Here is a 25,851-nt window from a genome sequence, read left to right on the forward strand (position 1 = left end):
ACATCAGTAGCTTTAATAATGCATTATCGTAGGATCCTAGCCAAAGAATGTGATCAAAATCTATATATTCTAAGCCTATAAGGGACTGGTCATAAAGTAAGGGGGAAGGAAGTGGTAAAACTGGAATAGAAGGAGCTCCCTCTTTTTGCTGGCCCAGTAGAAAATTGCCAAATGAGAAAAATAACCCCCCAAATTCCCTGCAGGAATAAAAAATGACCCGTCCGTAATGTATCTTACCCCTGGGTTCCCGAGGGTGACACCTTTATAGTCCAAACGTATCTTTTAAGAAGTTAAAAAGGATAAAGATAAAAAGGCTTTGTACTTTGAATATACTCACTAGTTCAATAAAAATGATCGTGAATGTTAATATCAATTGCGTAATGCTAATTTTTATGAGGACACGTGACATGTGCCGTCAAAACAGGAAGAAAAGTACCTAAATTTATGGGGTCGCGATTTAAAACTACAAGGAATCGAAAAACTAAATACAAATAATACAAATGATAAAACTAAATACGTAGTGCACAATTTTGTTTCACGTATTTCAAACTCGCGACCGCATTTTCAAAAGAAACACGAAATCCCTTATGCATCGTAGTTAATCACGTGATCACTCTTTAGTCAAAATTATGATTTAAGGTTCACACCAACAATCCGAGATCTATCAATTTACCAATTTTTATCAAAATCCGATAAGTTTTGTGGTAACGAGAAATAAAAAAGTTGTATTTCGTGAAATACAGGCTAATACGAGGCCTTAATACCCCTACCCCCCTCCCCCGCCCCATTATTTTATGACCAGTCCCTAAGAACAGCATTTTCGCAGTACTACTAGAAGGTACACCGAATGCTTCAAAATAAATTACTCAACTTTTAGCAGTTAGCATTAATTCTGTTTACTGCATCTTGGGCTCTACCCTTGTACACCTTATGTGCATAGGTCTTACTTGCTCTTGCATTCATCATTCTTGTTTATGCAACTGCGTAATGGTCCAGCTCGAATTTCCATGGGTTATCATGCAAAAAGGTAATTCCATCTTGTATTGTTGATGATATAAAAACCTTTTGTAATAAAAAAAACCCCACATTACAACAATTGAAAAACCAAGAAAACAATAACACTATTCAATAAAATATGAATATTAAACAACAATACATCTTTGTGATTCATTGAATCCAAAAATGAATTTTTTTAGCTAAAATTTTTTTAGCTAAAAATATTGGAAATGTAAATATGGGTTGGTCATCATTTTTTATGCATTCTACAGAGGGTGGGCCGCTAGTAATAATGTGTAGCCTGAAGGGTGGGTCACTTTTTTTCATTTATGATGATTTCACGAATTTCCGGCCCACCCTCCCCTCCCCTCCCCCTCCCCCCCCTCCCCCTCCCCCTCCCCCTCCCCCTCCCCCTCCTATACTTTATGACGAGTCCCTTTTACACGTAAACTTGTTTTTTTTTTTTGCAAACGGCCAAAAACGCCTGAGCTGGCTGAGCTGGGTGTTATTTACGGTGGCCCACAAGTCTCACGGCAAAACTAAAACTCACGGCAAAACAAACTAAACTCACGGCAAAAGGCAATAAATTCACGGCAAAATAAACTTAATTCACGGCAGAATAAAGAAAGCCACGGCAAAATAAACTAAACTCACGGCAGAATAAAGAAAGCCACGGCAGAACAAAGAAAGCCACGGCAGAATAAAGAAAGCCACGGCAGAATAAAGAAAGCCACGGCAGAATACAATAAAGGTTGTGGTGGGCAACGACGTATTGGGTTCCCTGTTGATTTTTTTACCGCGAGCAATTTATCAGCGGTGTTGATATTGGAGGTACAAATGGCGTCTGGTTAAATACTCATAAATTTACAATGCAAAGTTTATCAATTTATCACTTATCAATTTAGCTTGACAAGAAATAATTAAAAATGAATGTTTGTAATGAAATGAATGGTTTTAGGAGATATTTTTGAAGAGAAAAATCGGTTCAAGGTTTGTCATCGCCGGGTATGTGATTTCAAGCCGATCGGTTGTTTGGATGCTCGATGTTCTAGCTCAATCAATCGCGTTTGAATAAAGTTATCAAATGAAATATCCACCACTTAGCACCATTTTGAGGCGCGCAAGTAACAGCTCTTATGGTCAAAGGCCACCTTTCCTCATTTAGTTCTCGGATGTTTTGGCAGTCAGGAAACAAAACAATCCTTCGTTCGCGAGGGTTGCCAGTGAAGCTAATGTGGCCCCCAACTAGTTAATTGAAAGTATACACAGTGTAGATATAGGAAATCCCCAACTGCAAGAAAATTCATACCAAACCGGAGAGACAGATTTGACATTCATAATACTTTCTCGCCAGGAGATGTTCACACAACGACGGTCAAATGCAAATGAAGCAAAATGAAACCTTTAACCCACAATGCTTCACGCGACTTGATCACCCTCCTCTGATTCTGCCGTGGCTTTCTTTATTCTGCCGTGAGTTTAGTTTATTTTGCCGTGGCTTTCTTTATTCTGCCGTGAGTTTAGTTTATTTTGCCGTGGCTTTCTTTATTCTGCCGTGAGTTTAGTTTATTTTGCCGTGGCTTTCTTTATTCTGCCGTGAATTAAGTTTATTTTGCCGTGAATTTATTGCCTTTTGCCGTGAGTTTAGTTTGTTTTGCCGTGAGTTTAGTTTGTTTTGCCGTGAGTTTAGTTTGTTTTGCCGTGAGTTTTTGTTTTGCCGTGAGACTTGTGGGCCACCGTAGTCTTCGCTATGGCTAGAAAAAGAGAAAGGTCAAATAAATCACAGCACATGATGGGCAGCAAGCGCAGACAAGTACCGATCAATGACATCATATTTCTGGGAATCCCCGGTTTTTGTTGCTTTCCTGTCCGAATTGAAAAATACTTAGGCTTCTCAAAGATGAAATCACTTTTGTTGGCTGTTTTATTAATTTTAGGTGCTAATTGCATCTCAAAACTAGCAGGATACGACTCATCTGAGAAATCAGAAGCACCAGCAATCAGAAAATATAATTGTGATGCAGTACAAGATAAAAAGCCTTGGTGTGCTTGTCGCTCGTCGCTCTCGTCCACCATCATAGATCTGTCTTCCCTGGGAACAGGGGATAAAAACTTGAATGCATCGATTCATCCACCCAAGTAAGTAGATTACTTAACATGAAATTAGGAATATTATTAAAGCTATAGCTACTAGTAGCGTCATTTACGAATTTTGAATGTGCTTAGCTATGACGTAGTATCTAGAGCTAGCTTTTTATGGTCTTTGAATGGGAAAAAATGAGTCCACATCTTTTATGCCATTAAAATTTTCATTATTTATCAATAAGCCACAAAAATGTTTTATTTATATTGACTTGTGTTTTTATAGTTGAATTTTCTAATTAAGATATTCATAAGTTGATCAACTCAAACTCGCGCTGCTAGTCTATTAAACTTGAACTCTATCTAAAACAGAGGGCACGGTGTTTTGGCAAAATCCCAAGCCGTGCCTAATATATATATTTAGGCACTGCCTAAAAGCGATTATTTTTTATTCGAAATGATGACAATTTCTCCCATAATAAAAACCATGCAGTGAAATCGAATCGAAATGCACTACATCGTTTTTTTTTTTTTGTTTTTGTTTTTTTTTTTTGCGCGACTATAGTTAGCAATTTTGTACACAACTCACCACCACCCCAGGGGCTAGTTTTGTTCTTGGAAGATTCTTCGACAAAGTTTTCCAAGGCCGACAGTTTTAGGCTTTGAATCTCTTTTACTTAAAAAAAACGAATCTAACTACAGATAATCCAATAAAATATCAAGTTTAGTGAAATTTACCTCGGATGTCTTTCATCGAAATCGAAAATCTGGAGATTTAGGACAAATCAAGACCAAAAAACAGACTTGAAAACTGGTCTTGAAAAATAAAAAAATAAAAAAAAGGTTTATTTAATTAGATATTTTACAGTTTTCATAAAACAAAGCTTACATTCATTTAAACTTAACAAGAACAACTGAGACAAAATAGAAAATAATGCAAAAGGCAATGGAAAATACAAAATGACTCATTTCTTTGGCAGTAAATTGGCGTTTGTAAATGTTTTTGAATATTTTTTAGCTTTTTAAAGTGAAAGTCTAGTAGGTCTTTATACAATAACATCTCTCAACAACACAAATTTAAGCTCATTTTTATAACCATACTTGCTCGAACAGCTTAATAAACAGTTGAATATTTGGTAAAGATTTATATTTCATTCAATGATTAAATAAATTATCTGTAGAAAGATATAGAGGATATTACATGGGCGCGCGGAGATACGAAATTTATCTTCGAGTGTTGGAAAGATCTCTCACGAGTGAGCGTAGCGAACGAGTGAGAGATTTTTAACACGAGAAGATAAATTTCGTATCTCCAAGCGCCCATGTAATATTCTGTTTATTATATAATTATCAATGAAGTATGTTTTGGCTTTTTCAGGCAATTCTTTCCGTGTATTTTTGAATAGCCATCGCAATGGTGTTATTTTCACACGTGAAAATAACATGTTATTTTCACGTGTGAAGATATCAATTTTTCGAAATAGAGAAAAATAGATATTTCATTGGTAATCATATAATAAATAAAATTATTGATTGAAAGTCTTCTTTGTTTTGCCGACAAAGCTTCATTTTCTTGAACGAAAAACATTCGATAGTTGGTGAAAAACAACCGAATTGTTAAAGATTTACAAAGCTAAATAAAGGACGAATATTTGTTGTAATATGCTCTTCGTGTTATATTTCCTCTAGCATTAAAATAAATTAAGCTTATCTATAGAAATATATTAAAAAGTTTTGAGAGAAAGTCGTTGATTTGTCGATTCGTCGAAATAATAATATGCGATTGTTTGCTAAAAAACACACACCTGAATTCTTGAAGAACACTTCTTGATCCATCTTTGACTACCTGAAAGTATTTCTCTTAATTGTTTTTGGTCTATAACTTGTCCTAAAGCGATTTTTTCTGTGCATTTGAGAGCCGCATTTGTGAGTAGTTTTGCTTTGACATCAAGCGGGATTCCTGTGTTGTGTACACGGACAGACGGACGGAAGTGACGTCAGCCAAGCCATGAAAAATCAACTCGATGGTTTACCATTTTTTCTTAGTATGGGGCTCCGCGCGGGAGCTCCGCTATAATTAGGCCATTTCCGAGATGTCGTGACAAGGGACGGATCCAATCTCGTACCCCGGCCCATGTTTGTCATGGTCAGCACCGGAAACGAGAGGTTCTGGCACAGGTAGCCCAAGCTTGGTTTCTGTGGTGTCATGTTACAAGGAAATGTATGGGGATTCATCAAAAATTTCAATAAAATCATTGAAGCAAGAAATAAAGCCTCGATATTTTACCCGATCATCGAGAAATAACACTTCTTTTGCTCTGTGTGGTTATTTATTGAATTTAGCACATTTTAAGGATTTTTTACTGGTGGGGGAAAAATCCTTAAAACGGGCTAAATTAAAAAAATAACCACTTGGAACTTGAGTGAATTTGCATACCCTGTTAATGACAAGAAGCTCGAAAAACCATACCCTGTTCAGCGGATCATCCCCGTATAGTCTATATGTGGGAGTACCCCCATGCCAGGAGTAAAACACATTGCATTAGCCAAATTGGTCCATTAAGGCAACACTGAGTCTGCATCAGTAGCTGGCTGTTCGTTGGCATTAACATATTGAAGAAATATCAATATCCGTTCGTGCTCCTGGGAAGTAAAATTGTGATCGAATTGGTATTTTCTGAAAAAATTCGACCTCAAGCATGAGCAGAGTGTACCGAGAGTAAAGAGGATTGATCAGCTTCCTCCCTTGTCATTTATTTTAGGGATTCATAAGCTGGAAAAAAACTGTCGAAATCGCCTGAAATTCAGCACATAGATGTTAGTAAATTTTAATCTTAAATTTCTATATAAAATATGATTTTAAAAAATCCCCATACATCTCTCAAGAAATACAGAGCAGTAAGGCTGCTTGTGAATCTCCTTACCCAAAATCCTTGTGAAAATAATTAGCTTGGCGGCATAAAATCAGAACTGTTGCTTGGAAACAGTGAAATCATACTGTTCCATTAATTTGATTATTATTACTAGTATATTTATTTATATTAATATTTTTAGGTTCAGGTCTATAAATGGGGTTCAAGGATGGTTCATTGCCTGGTCACCATGTGAGGACTTTGATCTCTTCACAAATATGACTCTAAATCCTGATGAAAAGGCTTGCAAGGGCGTAGGGGTGAGTATAAAGAACAGATAATGTAGGAAAACAAATGTAGGCTTCTTAAGCCTGGCTCACACTACTAGCGTCAGAATTGGAGTTAACAGCAACATAAACAGTACTGTACCTTACTGCAGTTTTCAATATTCTGCAAACTCAGACACTTCAACAGCTTGTTGTGAAATTGAACTCCTGTGTGCTCTACCACTGCCAGTCAAAAATATAAAAGGTAGCAACAGATTATTTTTGATTGACAGCAGCCATAAACCTAATTTTAGCATGCAGCTTGCAACTATCGGGTTCACAGAATATAAAAAAACACAGTAGCAGTGCTTGTCTTTTTTACGCTTAATTGATAAATCATGCAATACTCAGTTTGCATCCGTTGCTTCAAATTTCGATTCCATCTCATGATTATTGCGCAAACCAGGCTTCATAATGTGACTCTATACATAGTCCAGCTTTGGAAGTGAGTTCAGCTAAGGTAGCTTGATTTAGGTATGTATTTCCATCTAATGTATATGATTATAGATATTATGATTTTGATTTCAGTTTGCTCGTTACTACACAGCTGGCAAGATTTGTAAAGGGTATGAATCCCATGAAAACTCTGCCAAATTTTACAGTTATGGCCATGATGTGAAGACTGGTAAAGAGAAATTTTACATTGAATTTCATTTTACCACTAAAGTTGAAGTAAGGTATGTTTAAAAATAAACTACACCTTTTTACATGGAAAAGATAAAAGTTTAACTAGTATAACTTTTACCAAATATATAGTCAAACTTTTTATATTATATTGTTAACTGATATTTTTTTCTTTTTTTCTTTTCCTTTTTGTGAGCAGAACCGCTAGAATCTGGCTGATGTGCACTCAAGATAGTGACAAAAATATTTTAGAATATAATGGTGACCGTGCAGGAACAGAGGTAATTTCTGCTTGAAGTATTATGTAGGCCTCTTTAGCTTTGGATGGTGTAATGTTTTGTCCATTTTGGCTATGAAACCAAATGGGACAATCACTATGCCCAAGTTACAGTAGAGGTAACTTACCATTCATTTCTTTTCTTTTTATTTTTTTTCCTCTTGTATATCACATTTACAGTGCAACTACACCAACCAAGGCCACCCAGATAATTTTTTTGTACAAATTAGCCAATTACATTTGAATATTTTAATAAGCAATAGAATCTACACTGCAACTTTTCACACATTTTTTCCCTTTATCAAAAGCATTAAAAATATTATTTATATTTTGCTTTATTAAACCTGTGTATATATATGAGGAAATAAAAAGAAACAGTTTAGAATTCAGAATTCGTCACCATCCTTTTATAATCAGTGTCAAAAATGGCTCACCAAGATATGAGCTAAGCATATAGAGTTGTTTGGTGTCCCATGCTGACGCAAGAGAATATATCTATCAGAGAATACATTTGGTGCCTAATGACCAGATGGGAACTTCATAGAAAGAGCTACTTTGGTGCCTTGCAACACCAACAAGTAACAGCTCAAAAATGTGATTTGTGAATTTGATTTAAAATTTGGTTGGTTGGCTTTGGTTAGAGCGAAGGCATTTAACCCGTGAAATAAAAAATACTAGTCAACGTGTAATAGTCAAAAAGACACAAAAGAAAACAATGGAATTAGGGTCTACTAATGTGTATTAGTCTAATATCTATTTCACAGGTTTAATGACTTCACTCTAATGTAGTCACACACTGTAACAAACTAAATTGATAAAACTGACTGTTATGTTTTGAAGCCAATTGGTATATTACTTATTAGGTTGCACATTTTTACTCCAAATGCTGCTGCCCAAATAATTTGTGTGGTAAAAGCCGAAATGATCCACCCAAAAGTAAGTATATGAATGTTTACAAAATGAGGTTCATCTTGTGCCTACTCAAGTTTAAGCCTACTCTAGCCACTAAGGTCAAAAAGCAGAAAAAACAACTTGCTTTTTCATACAGCACTGTCTAAGAATATTTTGTCAGATTATAGAAAGGTAGTCAACGCTAATAAATGATAAAAAACCAGATGGGCGAAATGGATGCGCAGTAGCGCATCTACCTTAAGATACTACCAAAATCTACAACATATATGATCTTGTGTATCTTTTCTTAAATTACTTTTGAGAAAAAACTCAGAAAAAAATTCACTTATATTTTCAACATTTTGGAAAATTTTTATATGAAATAAAATGAAATTAACAGAAGTAATTATACTCAAGTTGTATAAAATATTTAATATGATTTGTCAATCTCATAACAGGATACAAACTTGGTACAGGAGCGATAGCAGGTATATCAGTTGCTGTTGTTGCAGTCATAGCGATTATAGCGATAGTAATGTACAAAAGAAAACAACATCCTTTTCCAATTCCTGTAGAAATAGTTGCCCAGGAGCAGGACGAAAGACATCCCCTAGTAGGTTGAAGAAAGGCTTGCCTGTGTGTAGCCCAACTAACTAACTGTTAAGTCCTATACGAGAGAAAAGTCCAGCTGTACACAGGGTAAAGAAAGACTAGCCTGTGTGCAGCCGAACTAACTAACTGTTAAGTCCTATACAAGAGAAAAGTCGGGCTGTACGCAGGCTAAAGAAAGGTAGGGTTACAAGTATCTTGATGATTATGCAACATAAATTACTCCAACAAGGTTTTACAAATATCTGAGCATAAATTGATCAGTACAATAATATCCTGATAATATGGTAGCAAGGGGTGAATCTAGGACACTCTACAGGGAATTCAGTATTGTAATTTATAAAATTGTGGCAATCATTTTTACCTGTATAGAACGAGACGCTTACAACACAAGGTGACTTGCAATGTAACAAGTAATCAAAAATGACACCACTTAGTCATAGTTTGAGGGAATTGTATAATTTAACATCATAAATAATAGACACAAGTTTTTAAATCAAAGGCTAAAGGGGCTTTTCTGAAAAACTTTTAAGGATGGGTATACATAACAATATTTTTTAAAATTATAATTGCTAACCAGAAATCCATTAGACAAACTAATGAGGTTTGGCGACGAAATCTATTGTTAAAATGAATGGAACATTGACATCACAATGGCAATGTTTACAAACATTACTGTCCACCAAAACTTGTAAATTATTGTAAATTATTGTAACTTTGTACTAAATTGGTTATGCAAAAAAAAAAAAAAAAATTAGAAATAGGAATTTTTTATGAATGCAAGTCCTTTTATAATATGCAATGACATTTTAAACAAAATGTGAAGAATGTAAACACTATAACAATGAAACAGTACAAGTCTATGTGATTAGTAGCACTATTAAGTACTAAATAGCACTAGTTGCTGTGACGTAAGCTATTGTCATTACTGTGCCAACCAGAGATCGATTGGCAATAGACATAGCCCTATTTTATGTACTATTAAGTGCAAAATAATCTTAGTACTGGCTCACGAAATAAGTATTTGCACTTTAAACTAACTTTCTTCCTTTTATATATACTGTAGTTTTTTACTAGTTTTAATGTCATAGCTGCATAAATAAATATGCAGGATAAGGGGAATAAAAGATTTCATCAAACTGATAAGACAAACTGCAATTCTTGTTTACTCACACTATTTTGGTGTAGCAAAAAACTATCATTGATCATTGTGTAGTATTGTTTTACTATTGTTCCACACTCTAGTAAAGGCAGGAGAGAACCTCCCAAGGAAGGTGGTGTGTCTAGTATCTATAGACCCCTAGCAGTGACATCATAAGTAAATGTCAATTTGGAGGACAAGTGTGACCAGCGCAGGACGTCCTAAAATTTTAGTCAAAAATATTGTCAAATAAGCGTACTGTAACTAAAATTATGTCTAATCAAACTATTCCAAGGTATCTTAGTATTAAAACAACCAATGTTTGGACTTCCCAGATTTTTTGATCTAATTATTTATTGAAATATCACATGTACAGTGATCAAAAGCCGAAAGCTCGTAATTATCATTAGAGAATATTATGTAAATCTTATATTACCCAATATGAAATGTTTGCTACAAACACAATGTTGAGTGTTGTCATCCATACGAAAATCTATTGTTTTGATGCATTTAAGCCATAATTCATGCCACTTTTGGCAAGTAATTTGCTTTTCTTTGCCAGCAAGTTTCTTCATGGTTCTTTTAAGGACCATAAAAACGATAAAAGCTGAGATGTGCATCCTTATTTGAGTGGCTTCCACCATTGAACCATTCTCAAAAATTATTCATTTTATCTACAGTTCTACTGAGTTTACAGTGTAAACAAAGCTATGTCTGTCCTCCAAATTGAACTCCATTACGTCACATGATAGGGGTATAGACTAAACGTTGGGGGGCTGATACTCGAAGATTTAATATCTACTCTAGATACTAGAGTAGGATCCCTCTCTCGGATCCCTTTCTCTCCCATTTTTTTAAATCTTTACATAACATATTTTGTTACAAGGCATTGCTGCTGCCATTGGTACTGAGACTACTGCAGATAAACACTACGGTTTTCTATCAAAGCTTTCAATGCAACAACCTGTGTTTTATAAATGAGAAAACAGCAGCAATAATTTCTGCAGTTCTAAAGAACAAAGCCATAAAAAAGCTGACCTGTGATAATGGATCCTGACAAGATAGCATTCATGACACTCCCCAGTCCATCCTCCCTCACAGCTCTGCATTTTTCACTTGTCACATCTTGCATGCTTGACCTTCAGGCATCTAATGTGATTGCCTGACCACAAGGTCACTATATATTTCTACAAGAAGCCAGTGATACTCACCACTAAATCTAAATCAATTAAATTTTTCTTAAATATTACAAAGAATAAGAGAATTGAAATAATACCAAATGAAAAAAAAAAAGTGTCTATCATGTCCACTTATTTTGACAGAGTATAAGATGCCCTATTGATGAAAATACTAATACTCATTGCCATTATTATCATTTATTTTCACAAATCAAAAACGCCTTATTACAATGAAATCTCAGAGCCATGAAATACAAAACAAGATGCAGAAAATCCTATTTGTATTCAAACACACATCAAAACGACTGTATAAGTTTACAGCAAACAAGATTGTCCAATATTTATCATCATCTTAAATCTTGACCTAGCTTAGTGTTCTTGAGTTGGTTTTTCACGAGTCAACATCAATATAATTCCTGGACCAAGAAGAGAACAAGAAATGCACACGAAGGCTGTGACTTGATGAGCAGTGCTCTGGAAAATAAATAAAAGTTAAATTTGAGCTTGGAACGAATAGCCAAGGTAGTTTCGCTATGTTATTAGAGCAGTTTTCATACGAATGTGAAAAACATAGCACGAACACAGTTGAGACAGCAAGGGATATGCCAGACCAATCACATTGCTCAAGAACCTGCTCTCCAGCCCATTTAATACCCAGAACATGGCATAAACATGGTGCAGACATGGTCACGCCAAGGTCATGGCACTGTTAGATGAATCACAAAGTGCAAGAAAATAATCAAATTCTAGAAAATATCACGGTTACAACATGGCAAGCTTATGGCACCAAGCTTTCCACAGTCATACAAAAACTGCTCTGAGATAAAATACATAAGTAAATCAACTTGATTTAGAGACGGTAATGCATGACGGCTGACACTAATAAATTAGGAGCCCTCTATTTTTATGGTCCCTGAATGAAACTTTACATAGTCATCTGAGCCATGGCATAGGCCTAACCATTTGCAGATATTTCTATAGCAAAGGCAGGACCTTAAGAATGTTGGTCTAGCTAGGGCTTCAACCCACGTTCCCCCCACATGTACAATAGGCTGATGCTCAACCAACTATTAAGCCAACCGAGAGGTAGGAGCAAAATGAATAGCGAAGATAACGCAGAAATTGTGAAAAAAAAAACATATTAAATCTTTTAAAATGTTTTTACAACTTCCAGGCCTTCTGAAATAAAAATCTTCTAATTTTCTATGTAACCTGCATTTGCCCTTTTGTATGTGTCCTCTTTTTTCACAACTGCCTGGTCTTTATAAAGTTTTTACACAATTTAGCCTCTAGCTATAACGTTTTGAACGTTATAGAGTATCGATCTATCTAACTTTATCTAATAAGACATCTATTAAAAACTGGAGATAAAAAAATAAGCCATTTTATAGCTAAAGCAGGGCAAGAGATATGCTGCACAAAAACTTACCACTGGTTTACCACCTTCTCCAATTTGTTCTGGCATTCGACCTGTTGTCATGTTTCGCCTAAAAAGTGTCGTCCTAGCTATTCTTAAAGCTTGTCCCCACATTTTCCTGCTTGAATTTTAAGGAAGACGTAAAATAAAGGTCACAAATTGGGTGAATTCGGGTGAATTATAGTTAACTTGAACTTCAACAATTCTTGTCCAAGATGGCGTCTTGTGAAAACTCACCTCAGCCTCTCACGGCCAACAAAGTCCCCGCACTAGGCTCTTTCGTCCTGATATATCACAGGTAAACCAGCAAGCTTGTTTAAAATTAAATTTTTCATTATTATATTAACAAAATGCCAAAGCGAAACTAAAAGCAAGCGATTCTTATAACCACATTCCAAAGCTGACTTTCAGTCAACTTCTGCCAATCAAATCCTCGATGGTGGGTGTGGAACTGCCATACACAGGCATTGCTCCCCTATATTACGAGCACTCCCAGCTTCTTGCAGATAATGAATTTTGTTGACTTAGGGCTCGATCACACTAGGTCCATTTTAGATCGATCTAGTTTGGATAGATCCGAGCTCGATCCGACCCCAGTTTCCTAGAGCGTTTGATAAGCGACCATATACGTAAAAAACACAGGTAGTCTTCAGTAGAGTATACTGTATGCTGATGAAAAAAATGAAGTGCGATAGTGCAGAATATACACGATCAACATAAAAGGGTGTATTTTACCATGATTTACGTTCCGTTTACTTTTACTTAACGCGTACGTACCACATGGAAAGGAATGAGTATGCGTTCGCAGCCACATATGAAAATCATTCCATATATTGATATGACATTTGATATTGGTGACAATAACACAATTCAGTTCTGGTGCGCATGCTCACTGATGACCGAAAACAAGATGGCGGACCGTGTAAAACGTTTTTCTCGTCCACCAAAATGATTCATTGAGGAATGTAGTCGTAAAAAAGAACCAGGAATAAAGCGAAAGCAAAAAAACGACAAAAGTCTTTACGATGTTGAGATTGTTGAAGTCGATAGGGAAAGAAAGAAGTTGAAAATCCATTTTGTTGGATATAGCGACAAGTCTGACGAATGGCGAGACTATGACAACGAAGGCGAATACTTTCCATTTATTCGCTTGGAGAAAGCTTATATTCCAGGCCAGCAGTCACTAGAAGACCGAAAGTTTGTTTTTCATAAACAGCTTTATCGCTCAATTAAAAGAGCTTTGTGGTCAGGCCGACGGGACGACCCTTCGACGAGAATAGAAATAAATGTTGAACAGGATGTCTTTTACTCCGGACTTGGAAAGATCACAAACAGTATTCTTCATAGGGGAAAGGACATTTATAAATTGGAAGACAACCGGTCTTTGGACGCTATACTAGGGACAAGGTGGGATGAGAGGATTCTTAATTGCATTGGAGATTATGCTTTTGTAGAAAAACAAACTGTACGGTACTGGATCACTAAGAAGAACCCAATTCAAGAGTTTAAGTACATTGGTGGTAAATATGTTAAATCAGAAATCGAGGATTCATTTATGCTTGTATTTACGTTTGTACGAGGTGATGGAAATAGGAAGCAATATCTTAAAAACAATACATAAACATTTACCTTCAGATACTCAATGGATTTAATGGATTCCTTTTCAAGAATTATATCAAAATATCAATGATAAACATTATTGCAATTTTGTTTGTTTGTTTTGTGCATGTTTCCTAAATGCTAAACCACATACTGTAAAAAAACTGCTTTATGTCTAAATTCATAATTGCTGAAAACTCACAACTGAAAACTTGTTAATAGCCATGGTTATATTAAAATATCAATGATAAACAGTATTGCAATTTTGTTTGCTTGTTTTGTGCATGTTTCCTAAATGCTAAACCACATACTGTAAAAAACTGCTTTATGTCTAAATTCATAATTACTGAAAACTCACAAAGTGCAGCTTGGCACCCACTTATTATTCACTTTATCAAGATGACCACAGCAAACTTCAAATGCACACCTTTTGCATTTTTTGGTGCATGTCTTAATGTTGTGACCTTGTTCCAGACAGTTTGAGCAAGTCAAAGAATTTTTTTCTCGCTGGTAACCTTCTGCCTCAAGGTGCTGCACTCTTTGTTTTTTCCAGAAGAGTTGTCTCAAAGCAGATACCCCTCGGTGGTTGGATGATCTGAAAGAATTTTTAGATGCCGTATCATTATATTTTTCCATCCCTTGTTGATTGAAATGTGCAATATTTTTGTATAGCTTCAACAATTCAGGAACATGACAGTAAAGAGTGTGCATATATGGTGTAATATCTTTACCCTGATAAAGATTAAGAAATTGTTGAAACCAGGATTTTATTTTATCTTTCAGCTTGACTGTTGATTCTTCATTATCATAGTCCAGTTTTAAATCTCCAATAATGTCCAAAAAATCACCCCAAAGTTTCTTCAAATTATCTGTGTATTCATATGTTGGAAGCAGAGTATTGAAGTCAATGTGCTGAAAAACAGTTAGTTTTTCTGGTCCAGTTAGATCCCTATAATCAAGTTTTTTAGTATTTGGCTCTACCTTCCATTCAAATGTTATTCCAATGTTCTTTAAAAATGCCTCATACCCTGCCATGTGTTTGTATTTTTCCCTTTTAAAACCATTTGGAAAAGTTTTAACATTTTCAATTGCATCCTTCCTCCTCAATTCTCTAATCAGAAGCTCAATGAGGTTGTCTGATATTCTTAAAAACAAGTGCAAAGTATCAATGATAACATGGTCTAGTGGAATAAAATTGAAGAGGGGTTTTGATTTGCAATTAAACCGTTTGGATCTTGAATGTTCAGTTATTTCATCATGTGTCCTTGCTCCAAACTTCTTATCAGTTAAGGACCAGGTTTTGGTTATATCACATCTAGATTCTCTGGGACACTTGCAATAAATGCATGCATAATCCTGGTTTGCTGGGCCTAATCCACAGACACATGCTAAGAATTTCCAATCACCTCCTAGGAAGTATTCAATTTTAAACTTTTGTCCTTCAACATCAATTTCATCAAAGTTTTCCATTTCTGTTTTTAAGTGACTTAGACTTTCTGCAAGATTGTCATAGGTTTCTGTGGTTTTCATTACAGCCAATAAATAATTACCTTTATCACTCATTGCAATATCCTTTTCATTGAGTATAGTGTAAGTAAAATTAACTATTTTTAATCTTTTGCCAATACTTGTTCCATCACCACTCAACTTCACCTTGATTGTATTTTCATTTTTTAGCATCCCCTTGTTTTTAAGCCTCTTGGTTTGTTCAATCAAGCTTTCCTTAAATGAAATCTGAACACCCTCTGCCTCTCCTGGTGTGTCTGTAAGCCTCCATTTGGCATTCAAATCTGATATTCTTTTATTAAGTCGATACATATTTGGCATTTCAGTTGATTTCAAGGCCAGTTCATGCCAAGCTTCATTGGAAATGTTAAATTTGTCCTTTATGTACAGCCAAAAGTTGAGATCAGTAATTTCCTCATCAGTGAGTGTTACAGGATTGTTCTCTTTGAGAGGGAGTTGATCTTTATCAACTAGCTGTAAGGTTTCATATTCTTGGGTTGCATTGTTAAAGATCTCTACTTTTGTAGCAATGAAGTCATGATGACCAAGAAAGGAGAGGGTTGCATTACATTGCTCTTTCATCTGGCCCTTTACCCTGTATTGGTGCCTTTTTGTGAACTCATGAAAACTCTTTTTCTTTGAAGACCCTCTTTTGTTTGGTGTTGCTTTTTCCTGGTTCTTTATAACTTTTTTGACTAAATTTTTGAATCTCTTTTTGTAGAAGTTACAAGAGCTTTCCGATTTTTCAAGAGCAGCCTGTAGTTTTTCTTCTACTTTCAGCCTTTTTGACACTTCTTCCACAACAGTGTCTTCTAATGCTCTTTTTTGGCCTCTAAGATTACTGTTCTGTTGTTCAAGTGCACACTTGTCAATTTCTGAGTAGTACACAGTAAATTTATGAGTAGTCCCTCTCCATTTATTTTCTAATCTCCTGAGAGAGAAGCCACCCTTCCTAGCTGCAGCCTTTGCTTTGCTCTTTAAAACAGAAATCGTTTTTCCAAATACATTCAGTATACGATTGTTAATTAAAACCCCTTCGACTCCAGAATCTGTCAAAATCCTGCTCACAACCTCTGATAAAGCAGAAGTTCCACAGCCAGTACTATCCCTTTTCTTAGAGATGGCATAGATTAAATAGCTACGATAAAATGAATACAATAAAATTATTTTTTATACAATTCGACTTCACTAATTTGAAAATAAAAATAAGAATAAGAATAAAAATACGTTTATTGAACGCTTAAATAAAAAAAAAAAGCTTAATTATTCCAACTTACTTCGAAATTTCGTAAGTGAAGGTAGGAGAATTTGCCTTAAATTGATCATTTTGTTCCCTAAAATCGTCTTCTATGGCTTCTACAGTTTGACAATAGAAGATCAAAAGGACAAAGACCAGATGATGTAGTTTAGCAGCCATTTGACGTACCAAAAATCTCACAAAAGTCGACTTATAATATATCAAAACAAAGACAATTTATTCAAGATTTCAGATTTGGCGGTAAAATCATGATTCAAAGGCGGGTATTGAAGCTAGACCCAGTTATTCGCAGCTAGATAGTCGAGAATCGAGTAACGCCTTGTAAAATCGACTCTCAACGGTACTCGGAAAACACAGATTTGACGTACCGAAAAATGCCTCAAATCATTTAATATTACTACTAGTAATGGTTTACATACTGCTTTACTTAAATCCAGTGGTAAATGAAAGACAGACTCACTTAAATTCACGAGAGAGCGTAAAATAGTCGAAAAATCCGTGTATTTTCTCGCTCAACATATGAGCTTCGTACCGGAAGTGAGCTCGCCGGAATATGATATATGGCATTTGACACCAGTGATTTTCATATGCAGCGTCACAATCAAGATTTTTGAGTTTGCTGGTAATAGCAAGGGGTTAATCATCTACGGTCTAGGGGCCGACTAACCTCTCCCTTAAGCTTTGGCTGTACGTTTCATGTATGTCTATATACACCTAATTGAAAAAACGTCGGGTTCAAAAAAAGCTTTTATCATCAAAGCTAAGACCGAAGGGGAGCATGGGAAGGCAAACAATTATGCTAATTTCATGCGTGTAAATGATTTGCTGTTTATTCGATTACGTCACTTCGTCAATTACTATTAGCGTAGTATAATGTTTCAGCCTCGTGGCTTTAGATTGAATACTGTACGGGAGGAAAGAGGTATGTACTATGTTATCCTTCTTATTTTCCACCCCCTTTATATCATATATTTGGTGTTACATGATGATTTACAATCACCTATACCTGATTACGGAAGAAACCCATCAATATCTTTAGATTCATACTTCAACGTATACAAATTTGTTATGATTTAAAGAACCAAACTTATACAATGTTACCAAAGTTTACGCATGTGATTCTAGCTTAGTAACCCGATTATAGTCGATTATAGTTAGTTATTTATGTCCTTTGTATTATGTTTTAGTTTTTACGTGATCCAACGTTATTACAATAAAGAATCGAGTATGGATTACAGTGTTTAAGCCTTTCTCCCAAGCGGCGTAACCGCGGGTCTAGTTGACAGCAAGGGTGACCCCAAGCCGCTACAGTAAAAACTCTTTCGATCAAAACGTTCAAGTTAAAACCATCGGATTGAAACAAGGCCTAGCGAACTGATCATGACAGAAAAACGAGTAAGAATACAGACCGAGAAAGGACGCGTATATCAATTACAGCTAATCGAGATCGAGTTTCGTAATGCTCAGAGAGAATGGTCAAAACAACACAATAAACTAAGGGATATGATATCTGACAGCGACGATCCCGAGAAATTAAGACCCGAAAGGATATATCTAGAAACGCGATGGGAAATCGTCTCGTCCGTCTACGATAGAATATCAGAATTAAGAAACGAAGAAGATATAGGCACAGAAGTAAACTCACACGCAGAGAAATTTGAGAACTTACTTAAGGAACACAACGAAGTATTAAAGTTGGCAAATAACCGAATTTTGGAACTAAAACGAACCGAGGAGAGAGAGAATTCCGCGCCGTCAATATTAGGAAGTTCCAGTAGCAAATCGCAAAGATCGCAAAAATCGAGTGGCTCAAAGTCATCGACAGCTTCGTTTTTAGAACGAAAGGTAAAAATGGCAACAAAATTAGCGAGGCTGACAGCTGAGTTACATTTAGCAGATGTAGAACGTCGACAAAGAGCAGCGCTTAACAAAACAAGGGAAGATCTCAAAAAGTTCGAGCTGGAAAAAGGATATGAAATAGCACGGGCCGAAATGAACGCTCTCCTCGATATCGAAGGCATAGGATTTGCGGATTTGCCTAGTGAAAACTGTTCACAGGAACGCTTAGAAGAATATTTAGAAGGTCAAGTCAATTCAGTCACGCATTCTCAATTAGACAAATATAATCCTCCTCCGTTGCATTCAAACCCTGTCTCTAACTACAATAGGCCCTTTGCAGTTAACGGTCACGTGTCTGTACTGGAGAGCAAATTTTTTGTTTTTATATTAAATTGGTGATTTTTTTTTTAGCTACTTGTAAAGAACTGAATGAAAACGTTAATCCAGTGTGTTACGAAATGTAGTTTTATTACGATCTCTCGAAACAGGTTGTAGAAAGTTTGTTTGCTCTCCAGTAAATTTCACCCATGGGAATCAAAATGTTCATTCATTTGCTCTCAGTGAATTAATCAGCACGTGATTTTCTAGCTGCAAAGGGCCTATTCGACCCCGATCACCGTACAAGACCAAATACACCATCAGCTTCTCATAGATTCTCCCATAAAATCTGCATTCCACATGCCACCTCCGCTATTGCCTAATATAAACACTAGTAAAGTCGATAAATCAACAGCGGTAACGCAAACCGCTGGCGAAAATGATAAATACTATACATATATCACCGAGTCACCGACAAAATCGCTCCAGCTTAAGCCTCAATTCGTGACCAATCCATTCGCCACAACAGCTGAACAGTCACGTGATACCGTTCCGCCAGTCACACAAGTCTCCTTCTTGCCCAGCGGAATAGATAGCGCGATAGTCCGCGAGTTTCCATCCGCCTCCCCATCGGCCTCTAGATACACGAACGCTCACACCATGGAAGGATTTGAGCATGCTTCGCAAGGAACAGACGTTTTCGCTGCACCGGTCCCTACCGCTTCTGCTGCACAACCGTGGTCGGCAAACGAGGAAATCTACCCCCCATGCGAACTGCGTAGCAAGGCGATCCCGGAGCCGACAATTCCTCCTGATAGGAATGCAGCCACGACTGGTACAGTACGACCTCCAAAGGAATCACCGAAACCCTCACAGTTAGAAAATCCTCTAATGCAACTGGCTGATCTGTTGAGTGAAAGGCGAACAAGAGATTCACTGCCACTCCCAGAACCTGAAATATTCCGTGGAGATTTGCTTCATTACCCCAAGTGGCTAAAGTCCTTTCAGACCATCGTGGAAGAACAAACTACCAAGCCGGCGAAGCGCCTGTACTATCTTGGGAGGTACACAGCAGGTGAAGCAAAGGAGGCGATAAGTGGGTATGTCACCTTAGACACGGAGGAAGCATATCAGGAGGCCAAGGCTGTACTGAAGAACAGGTACGGAAATTCTTTCCTTATCGCGAATGCCTACCGAAAGAAAATAAACGAATGGCCCAAGGTCCAACCCAACGATGGTGTCAGCTTACGAAAGTTTTCAGACTTTCTGAACCAGTCGCTAAAAGCAATGCGCACCACTTCATTCCTGGACGCTTTAAACGATCCTGACGAAAACCAGAAAATGGTAAAGAAATTGCCACCTTACCTCGTCAACCGATGGGCTAGAGAAGTGGATCATTGGATGAACCAGGACACTCCAACTGCCGGTTATCCACCGTTCTCACAGTTCTGCAGCTTCATCCAAAATGAAGCGAGAATCGCCTGCAACCCCATAATCTCCATGCGCGCTTTCAAGGCTGAAAGTGAATCTAAACACAAGAACAGTGCGCACGACGGCCGTACCAGACCCTACGGCAGTGTATCTCACGCAACGAAAACAGCCTCTAGAAGCGATGAGAAAAGGCAAGATCCCAGAAGTCCCACCTGTCCAATGTGCAAGGATTCACACTACATAGAAACATGTCCCCAGTATCTCAAACTAACACAAAAGAAACGCAAGGAATTCATAATAAAGGCTGGGCGGTGCCTTGGCTGTTTGAGATGGGGTCACAAGAACAACGTGTGCCGTAAGAAGGTTTCCTGCGACGAGTGCAAGGGACCTCACCCAACATCATTACATGAGGAAACTTATGTACCACGTGAACAGCGACATGCAGAAAAGGAACCTCCCAGCCCCAAAACATCGAATCGCATTCAGAGCTCGCCAAGAGATGAAGTATACTCTGTCAGCTCACTGATAGTCCCAGTATGGTTGCACCATGCATCTGATCCAGAGCGGAAACTGCTAGTTTATGCTCTTCTAGACGACCAATCAGATGCTTGCTTCATAAAGGACTCTGTGGTGAAGAAACTATCCCTAACCGGCCCACTCGTCGATCTGAGCGTGGGCACGGTGATGGGTGAAGGCGTGGAAAGGTGTATGAAGATAAGGGGCTTAACTGTACGTGGCTTAAGTGAAAATGCCGACATACCTCTACCAGGTGCGTACTCACTTGACAACATTCCCGCAAGACGCAATCAAATCCCAAGACCAGAAGTGGCACGTGACTGGCCTCATTTAGAGCAAATAGCCGAACGGTTGATGCCTTACAGGGAAGACGTCGAAGTTGGAATCCTCATAGGTTCCAATTGCCCACGTGCCATAAAACCGCGTGACGTCATACCAGGCAGAGAGGACGACCCATACGGCCAGAAGACAGCGCTAGGATGGGGAATCATAGGCTCAGTGGATCCCAGCCGACTAGAAAATGAAGATCATCTATACACGACCAATCGTGCAGTCACGCAGTCAGACATCCGTGACAACAGATGTCATATCACATTTCAAACAGAATCCAAAGAGCTTATCTCTCCTGCACTGATAAACCAGATGTTCATGACGGACTTTATCGAGAAGAGCAGTACGAATCAATCAGAAGAAAAATCCCTGTCCCGCGATGAAATGAACTTTATCAAAATCCTCGAGAGCGGTGTCAAGCACTTAGATAACGGTCATTACGAATTACCTCTACCTTTGAAGACTGACCAGGTATCGTTACCCAACAACCGACAGATGGCCCTGAGCCGTCTGAACAACCTCAAAAGGCGTTTCGATGCGGATTCAACTTATAGCGAACATTACCGGAATTTCATGCAAGAGGTAATAAGTAAGGGCTTCGCCGAGGAAGTCCCCGAAGCAGAGCTCTCAATCAACGATGGAACAGTATGGTATATCCCGCATCATGGCGTTTATCACCCCAAAAAACCTGGGAAGATTAGAGTGGTATTCGACGCTAGCGCAAAATTTCGAGGAAGTTCTTTGAACGGCAGTCTTCTACAGGGTCCAGACATGACAAACAACTTGACCGGCGTGCTTTGCCGCTTTAGAAAGGAAGCCGTGGCCTTTATGTGCGACATTGAAGGAATGTTTCATCAAGTCAACGTCAGGCCTGACCACAGAAACTTCTTGCGGTTCCTTTGGTGGAGAGAAGGTGATCCAGAGAAGGCAGTCAAGGAATATCGAATGGCTGTGCACCTGTTCGGAGCAACATCCTCCCCAGCATGTTCAAACTTCGCACTGAAGAGAACTGCCGATGATCATGAAGAGGAGTTCGGAAACGAAGTTGCCGACTTCGTGCGCAACGACTTCTACGTCGATGATGGTCTAAAGTCCGTGGAAACAGTTAAGGAAGCAAATGAGCTCATAACGAAAACAAAGGCAATGTGCCAGATGGGAGGCTTTAACCTCCACAAGTTCACCTGCAACAGCAAGGAAGTCCTCGAAGGCCTACCAACAGAACAACGCGCTAAGAACATCCAAGAAATTGACCTCAAGTGCGAGGCCTTGCCGATAGAAAGAGCCTTAGGCGTGCAGTGGTGCGTGGAATCCGACCAGTTCCAGTTCCGTATAGAGCTTAAGGACAAGCCACTCACAAGACGATCGATACTATCCACGGTGAGTTCCGTATTTGATCCCCTGGGATTAGTCTCACCATTCGTTCTCAAAGGCAAGAAAATTCTGCAGCAGATGTGCAAGGAAAATCTGGGATGGGATGAAAGGCTATCGGACGAGCTACAAGCCGAATGGGAGAAATGGAGGGATGACCTGCACCACCTGAAGGATCTCAAGATCCCGCGATGTTATAAACCGACCAACTTTGGAACGATCGAGTCTGCTGAGCTCCACAATTCCTCCGATGCCAGCCTTGGTGGATATGGTCAATGCTCCTATTTGAAGTTAAGGAATCACAAGGGCGAGATACACTGTAGTCTAGCCATGGCGAAATCTCGCGTGACGCCTCTAAAGCCAGTGACGGTCCCAAGATTAGAGCTCGCAGCAGCCTTAGTGTCCGTGAACATCAGCGCATTCCTAAAGAAAGAACTTGCCTACAGCACCATCCCAGAAACGTTTTACTCTGACAGCAAGGTGGTGCTCGGGTACATCGGCAACGATGCCCGCAGGTTCCATACATACGTCGCCAATCGAGTACAACAGATAAGAGATCGCACCACACCAGCTCAATGGAAGTACGTCCAGACAGCGGAGAATCCAGCTGACGAAGCGTCACGTGGTATGGGAGCGCAACAGTTGATCAACAACTCAAGATGGTGGAACGGACCAGATTTCCTCTGGAATGACATAGAAAACCCAGCAGATGGTCCAGTGGTCCTGGATATCCCTGCCGATGATCCTGAAGTTAAAAGAGCGTCCGTATTCCGCGTCAAGGTAAAAGAACAGTTTAGCCTACTGGACCGCGTCAAACGCTTCTCAGACTGGCATCAAGTCAGGAACGGTATTGCTGCCATCACTAAATTCCAACAGAGAATCAAGCTCAGATCAAGGAACGAAGCCAACGATAAGCCAAACGTGGATGTCAAGGCCATTAAGCTTGCAGAATCGGAGATAATTCGCGCAGAACAGTTGAGCAACTTTCAAGAAGAAATTGAGACCCTACGCAATCAAGGCAAGGAACCAGCCACAGTGAAGAAGAGCAGCCCTATATATCGACTCGATCCCTTCATCGACACGGAAGGCGTTCTAAGAGTCGGCGGAAGATTAAGCAACAAAGATGTAGCGTTTAATATCAAGCATCCGGCTATCCTACCAAAGAAGGGTCATGTCACGGAATTGGTCGTCAGACATTTCCATACCAGGATAAGCCATCAAGGTCGTACAACAACGCACGCTGAAATTCGAGCGTCAGGATATTGGATAATTGGCGGTGCTTCCGTTGTTGGACATCAGCTATCCAAATGCGTCATATGCCGACGGTCAAGAGGTGCTCTGGAACAACAAAAAATGGCGGACTTGCCAGACGATAGAGTAAAGGAGGCACCCCCCTTTACATACAGTGCCGTTGACTACTTCGGACCTTGGCTCATAAAGGAAGGCAGAAAGGAGCTGAAACGCTATGGCGTCCTCTTTACTTGCATGAACTCTCGGGCGATCCATTTAGAGACAGCGTCGTCGCTAACAACCGATTCGTTCATGAATGCCTACCGTCGCTTCGTGGGTAGAAGAGGTCCGGTGCGCCAACTCAGATCTGATCAAGGGACTAACCTCATGGGAGCAAGGAACGAACTACACGCTGCAATGGAAGAACTACAACACGACAGGATAAGGTCCAAACTACTGAAGGATGAGTGTGACTGGGTGCACTTCAAACCAAACGTGCCCCATGCCAGTCACATGGGCGGAGTATGGGAGCGACAGATTCGCACTGTCAGAAGCGTGCTGACGACGTTGCTCCGCAGCCACGGAACCCAACTAGACGATGAATCGCTGAGAACATTAATGGTGGAGGCAGAATCTATCGTAAACTGCCGTCCATTGACTACAACTGGAAGTTCACCTTCAGACTCCGTGGAAGTACTCACGCCAAACCAATTGCTAACACAGAAATCCAAAATAGTCCTCCCTCCTCCAGGTAACTTTCAACAGGCGGACCTGTACTCAAGGAAACGTTGGGTGCGGGTGCAGCATTTGGCCAATCAGTTTTGGACTAGATGGCGCAAGGACTTCCTCTATGCCTTGCAAGAGAGACAGAAATGGGAGCGTCCAAGGACGAACCTAGAAATTGGAGACGTCGTGATCCTGAAGAACGAAAACCAATCCAGATCGCAGTGGCGCCTAGCTCGAATAGCACAGACATTCCCCAGTGATGATGGTCTAGTCAGAAAGGTACGATTGAAGATGGCAGACAACTCCAAAGAAAACAAGATAAACGCACCTACCTATCTTGATCGTCCTATCCACAAGCTAGTGCTGCTTGTACGCCAAAATGAACAGTGATGAGTATCCCGCTGCCACAGTACGGGGAATTCCCCACCAGAGGAGCCTAGCAGCAAAACAAGCTAATTCATGAACAATTTTAGATTGAATATTATCTCATTTATTGCTCTTTATCACATTTTGTTTTGTTTTGTTTATCGGTTTAAAAGACACTATTAATCGCTGGAAGAGACATTACTATACGTTAATTTTTGAGATCATTGTCACTGATTATAAATTGAAGGATCAATTTAGGGGAGCCATGTAAATGATTTGCTGTTTATTCGATTACGTCACTTCGTCAATTACTATTAGCGTAGTATAATGTTTCAGCCTCGTGGCTTTAGATTGAATACTGTACGGGAGGAAAGAGGTATGTACTATGTTATCCTTCTTATTTTCCACCCCCTTTATATCATATATTTGGTGTTACATGATGATTTACAATCACCTATACCTGATTACGGAAGAAACCCATCAATATCTTTAGATTCATACTTCAACGTATACAAATTTGTTATGATTTAAAGAACCAAACTTATACAATGTTACCAAAGTTTACGCATGTGATTCTAGCTTAGTAACCCGATTATAGTCGATTATAGTTAGTTATTTATGTCCTTTGTATTATGTTTTAGTTTTTACGTGATCCAACATTATTACAATAAAGAATCGAGTATGGATTACAGTGTTTAAGCCTTTCTCCCAAGCGGCGTAACCGCGGGTCTAGTTGACAGCAAGGGTGACCCCAAGCCGCTACAATGCGTGTTGCAGTTTTCCCTTCCTGTGCACATTTTATGCATCACGGCTTTGGCATGTTGTTATTCTAGGTCGACCGACTTTGCTCTACTGTGCATTCTTACATGTCTATATGCAAATATAATACACATTTCGGAGTACCCAAAATCCTTTTCGGTCTTAGCTTCGATGATATGACTTTCTCGAACCCGACTACGTTTTTTCAATTA

At 38.7% G+C, this 25,851-nt stretch overlaps 2 protein-coding genes and 1 long non-coding RNA gene across 4 annotated transcripts; 2 read left to right on the forward strand and 1 right to left on the reverse strand.

The window, feature by feature from the left end:
• Nucleotides 1-2,433: 2,433 nt before the first annotated feature.
• Nucleotides 2,434-10,134, forward strand: LOC116293719 (uncharacterized). 2 transcript variants are annotated; one of them, XM_031701184.2, is made up of 6 exons: nt 2,436-3,135; nt 6,133-6,250; nt 6,785-6,933; nt 7,080-7,161; nt 8,021-8,093; nt 8,507-10,134. In XM_031701184.2, exons 1-6 carry the CDS (start codon nt 2,747-2,749, stop codon nt 8,668-8,670), a joined length of 975 nt encoding a protein of 324 aa, XP_031557044.2. In that variant the 5' UTR covers nt 2,436-2,746; the 3' UTR covers nt 8,671-10,134. The 2 variants fall into 2 exon arrangements, with proteins under 2 accessions (XP_088893369.1, XP_031557044.2); XM_089037243.1 differs by lacking the exon at nt 8,021-8,093 and having other exon boundaries at nt 2,434-3,135; nt 8,507-8,671.
• Nucleotides 10,135-11,158: 1,024 nt separating this feature from the next.
• Nucleotides 11,159-13,185, reverse strand: LOC116293721 (uncharacterized). Its single transcript, XR_004196844.2, has 3 exons — nt 13,171-13,185; nt 12,406-12,704; nt 11,159-11,450 (listed from the first exon to the last, which is right to left on the reverse strand). It is a non-coding gene; the product is annotated as an uncharacterized LOC116293721 (long non-coding RNA).
• Nucleotides 13,186-18,136: 4,951 nt separating this feature from the next.
• LOC148906930 (uncharacterized) lies at nt 18,137-24,904 on the forward strand. The gene is made up of 2 exons (XM_089036456.1): nt 18,137-18,844; nt 19,184-24,904. Exons 1-2 carry the CDS (start codon nt 18,137-18,139, stop codon nt 24,902-24,904), a joined length of 6,429 nt encoding a protein of 2,142 aa, XP_088892582.1.
• The last annotated feature ends 947 nt before the right edge of the window (nt 24,905-25,851 follow it).

The sequence above is a fragment of the Actinia tenebrosa genome, unplaced genomic scaffold, assembly GCF_029948245.1.
Source record: "Actinia tenebrosa isolate PJP-AT-01 unplaced genomic scaffold, QUT_ActTen_1.0 PGA_scaffold4__44_contigs__length_22323623, whole genome shotgun sequence".
Classification (NCBI taxonomy): domain Eukaryota; kingdom Metazoa; phylum Cnidaria; class Anthozoa; order Actiniaria; family Actiniidae; genus Actinia; species Actinia tenebrosa.

Bases quoted from the DNA above. Each gene is read 5' to 3' on its own strand.
- LOC116293719 (XM_031701184.2), top strand. From the start codon at position 2,747: ATGGCTAGAAAAAGAGAAAGGTCAAATAAATCACAGCACATGATGGGC. The intron at 6,934-7,079 runs GTATGTTTAAAA...TTTTGTGAGCAG, and splicing joins ACCACTAAAGTTGAAGTAAG to AACCGCTAGAATCTGGCTGA. The intron at 7,162-8,020 runs GTAATTTCTGCT...ATTACTTATTAG, and splicing joins GTGACCGTGCAGGAACAGAG to GTTGCACATTTTTACTCCAA.
- LOC148906930 (XM_089036456.1), top strand. From the start codon at position 18,137: ATGACAGAAAAACGAGTAAGAATACAGACCGAGAAAGGACGCGTATAT. The intron at 18,845-19,183 runs GTCAATTCAGTC...GTGATTTTCTAG, and splicing joins AAGAATATTTAGAAGGTCAA to CTGCAAAGGGCCTATTCGAC.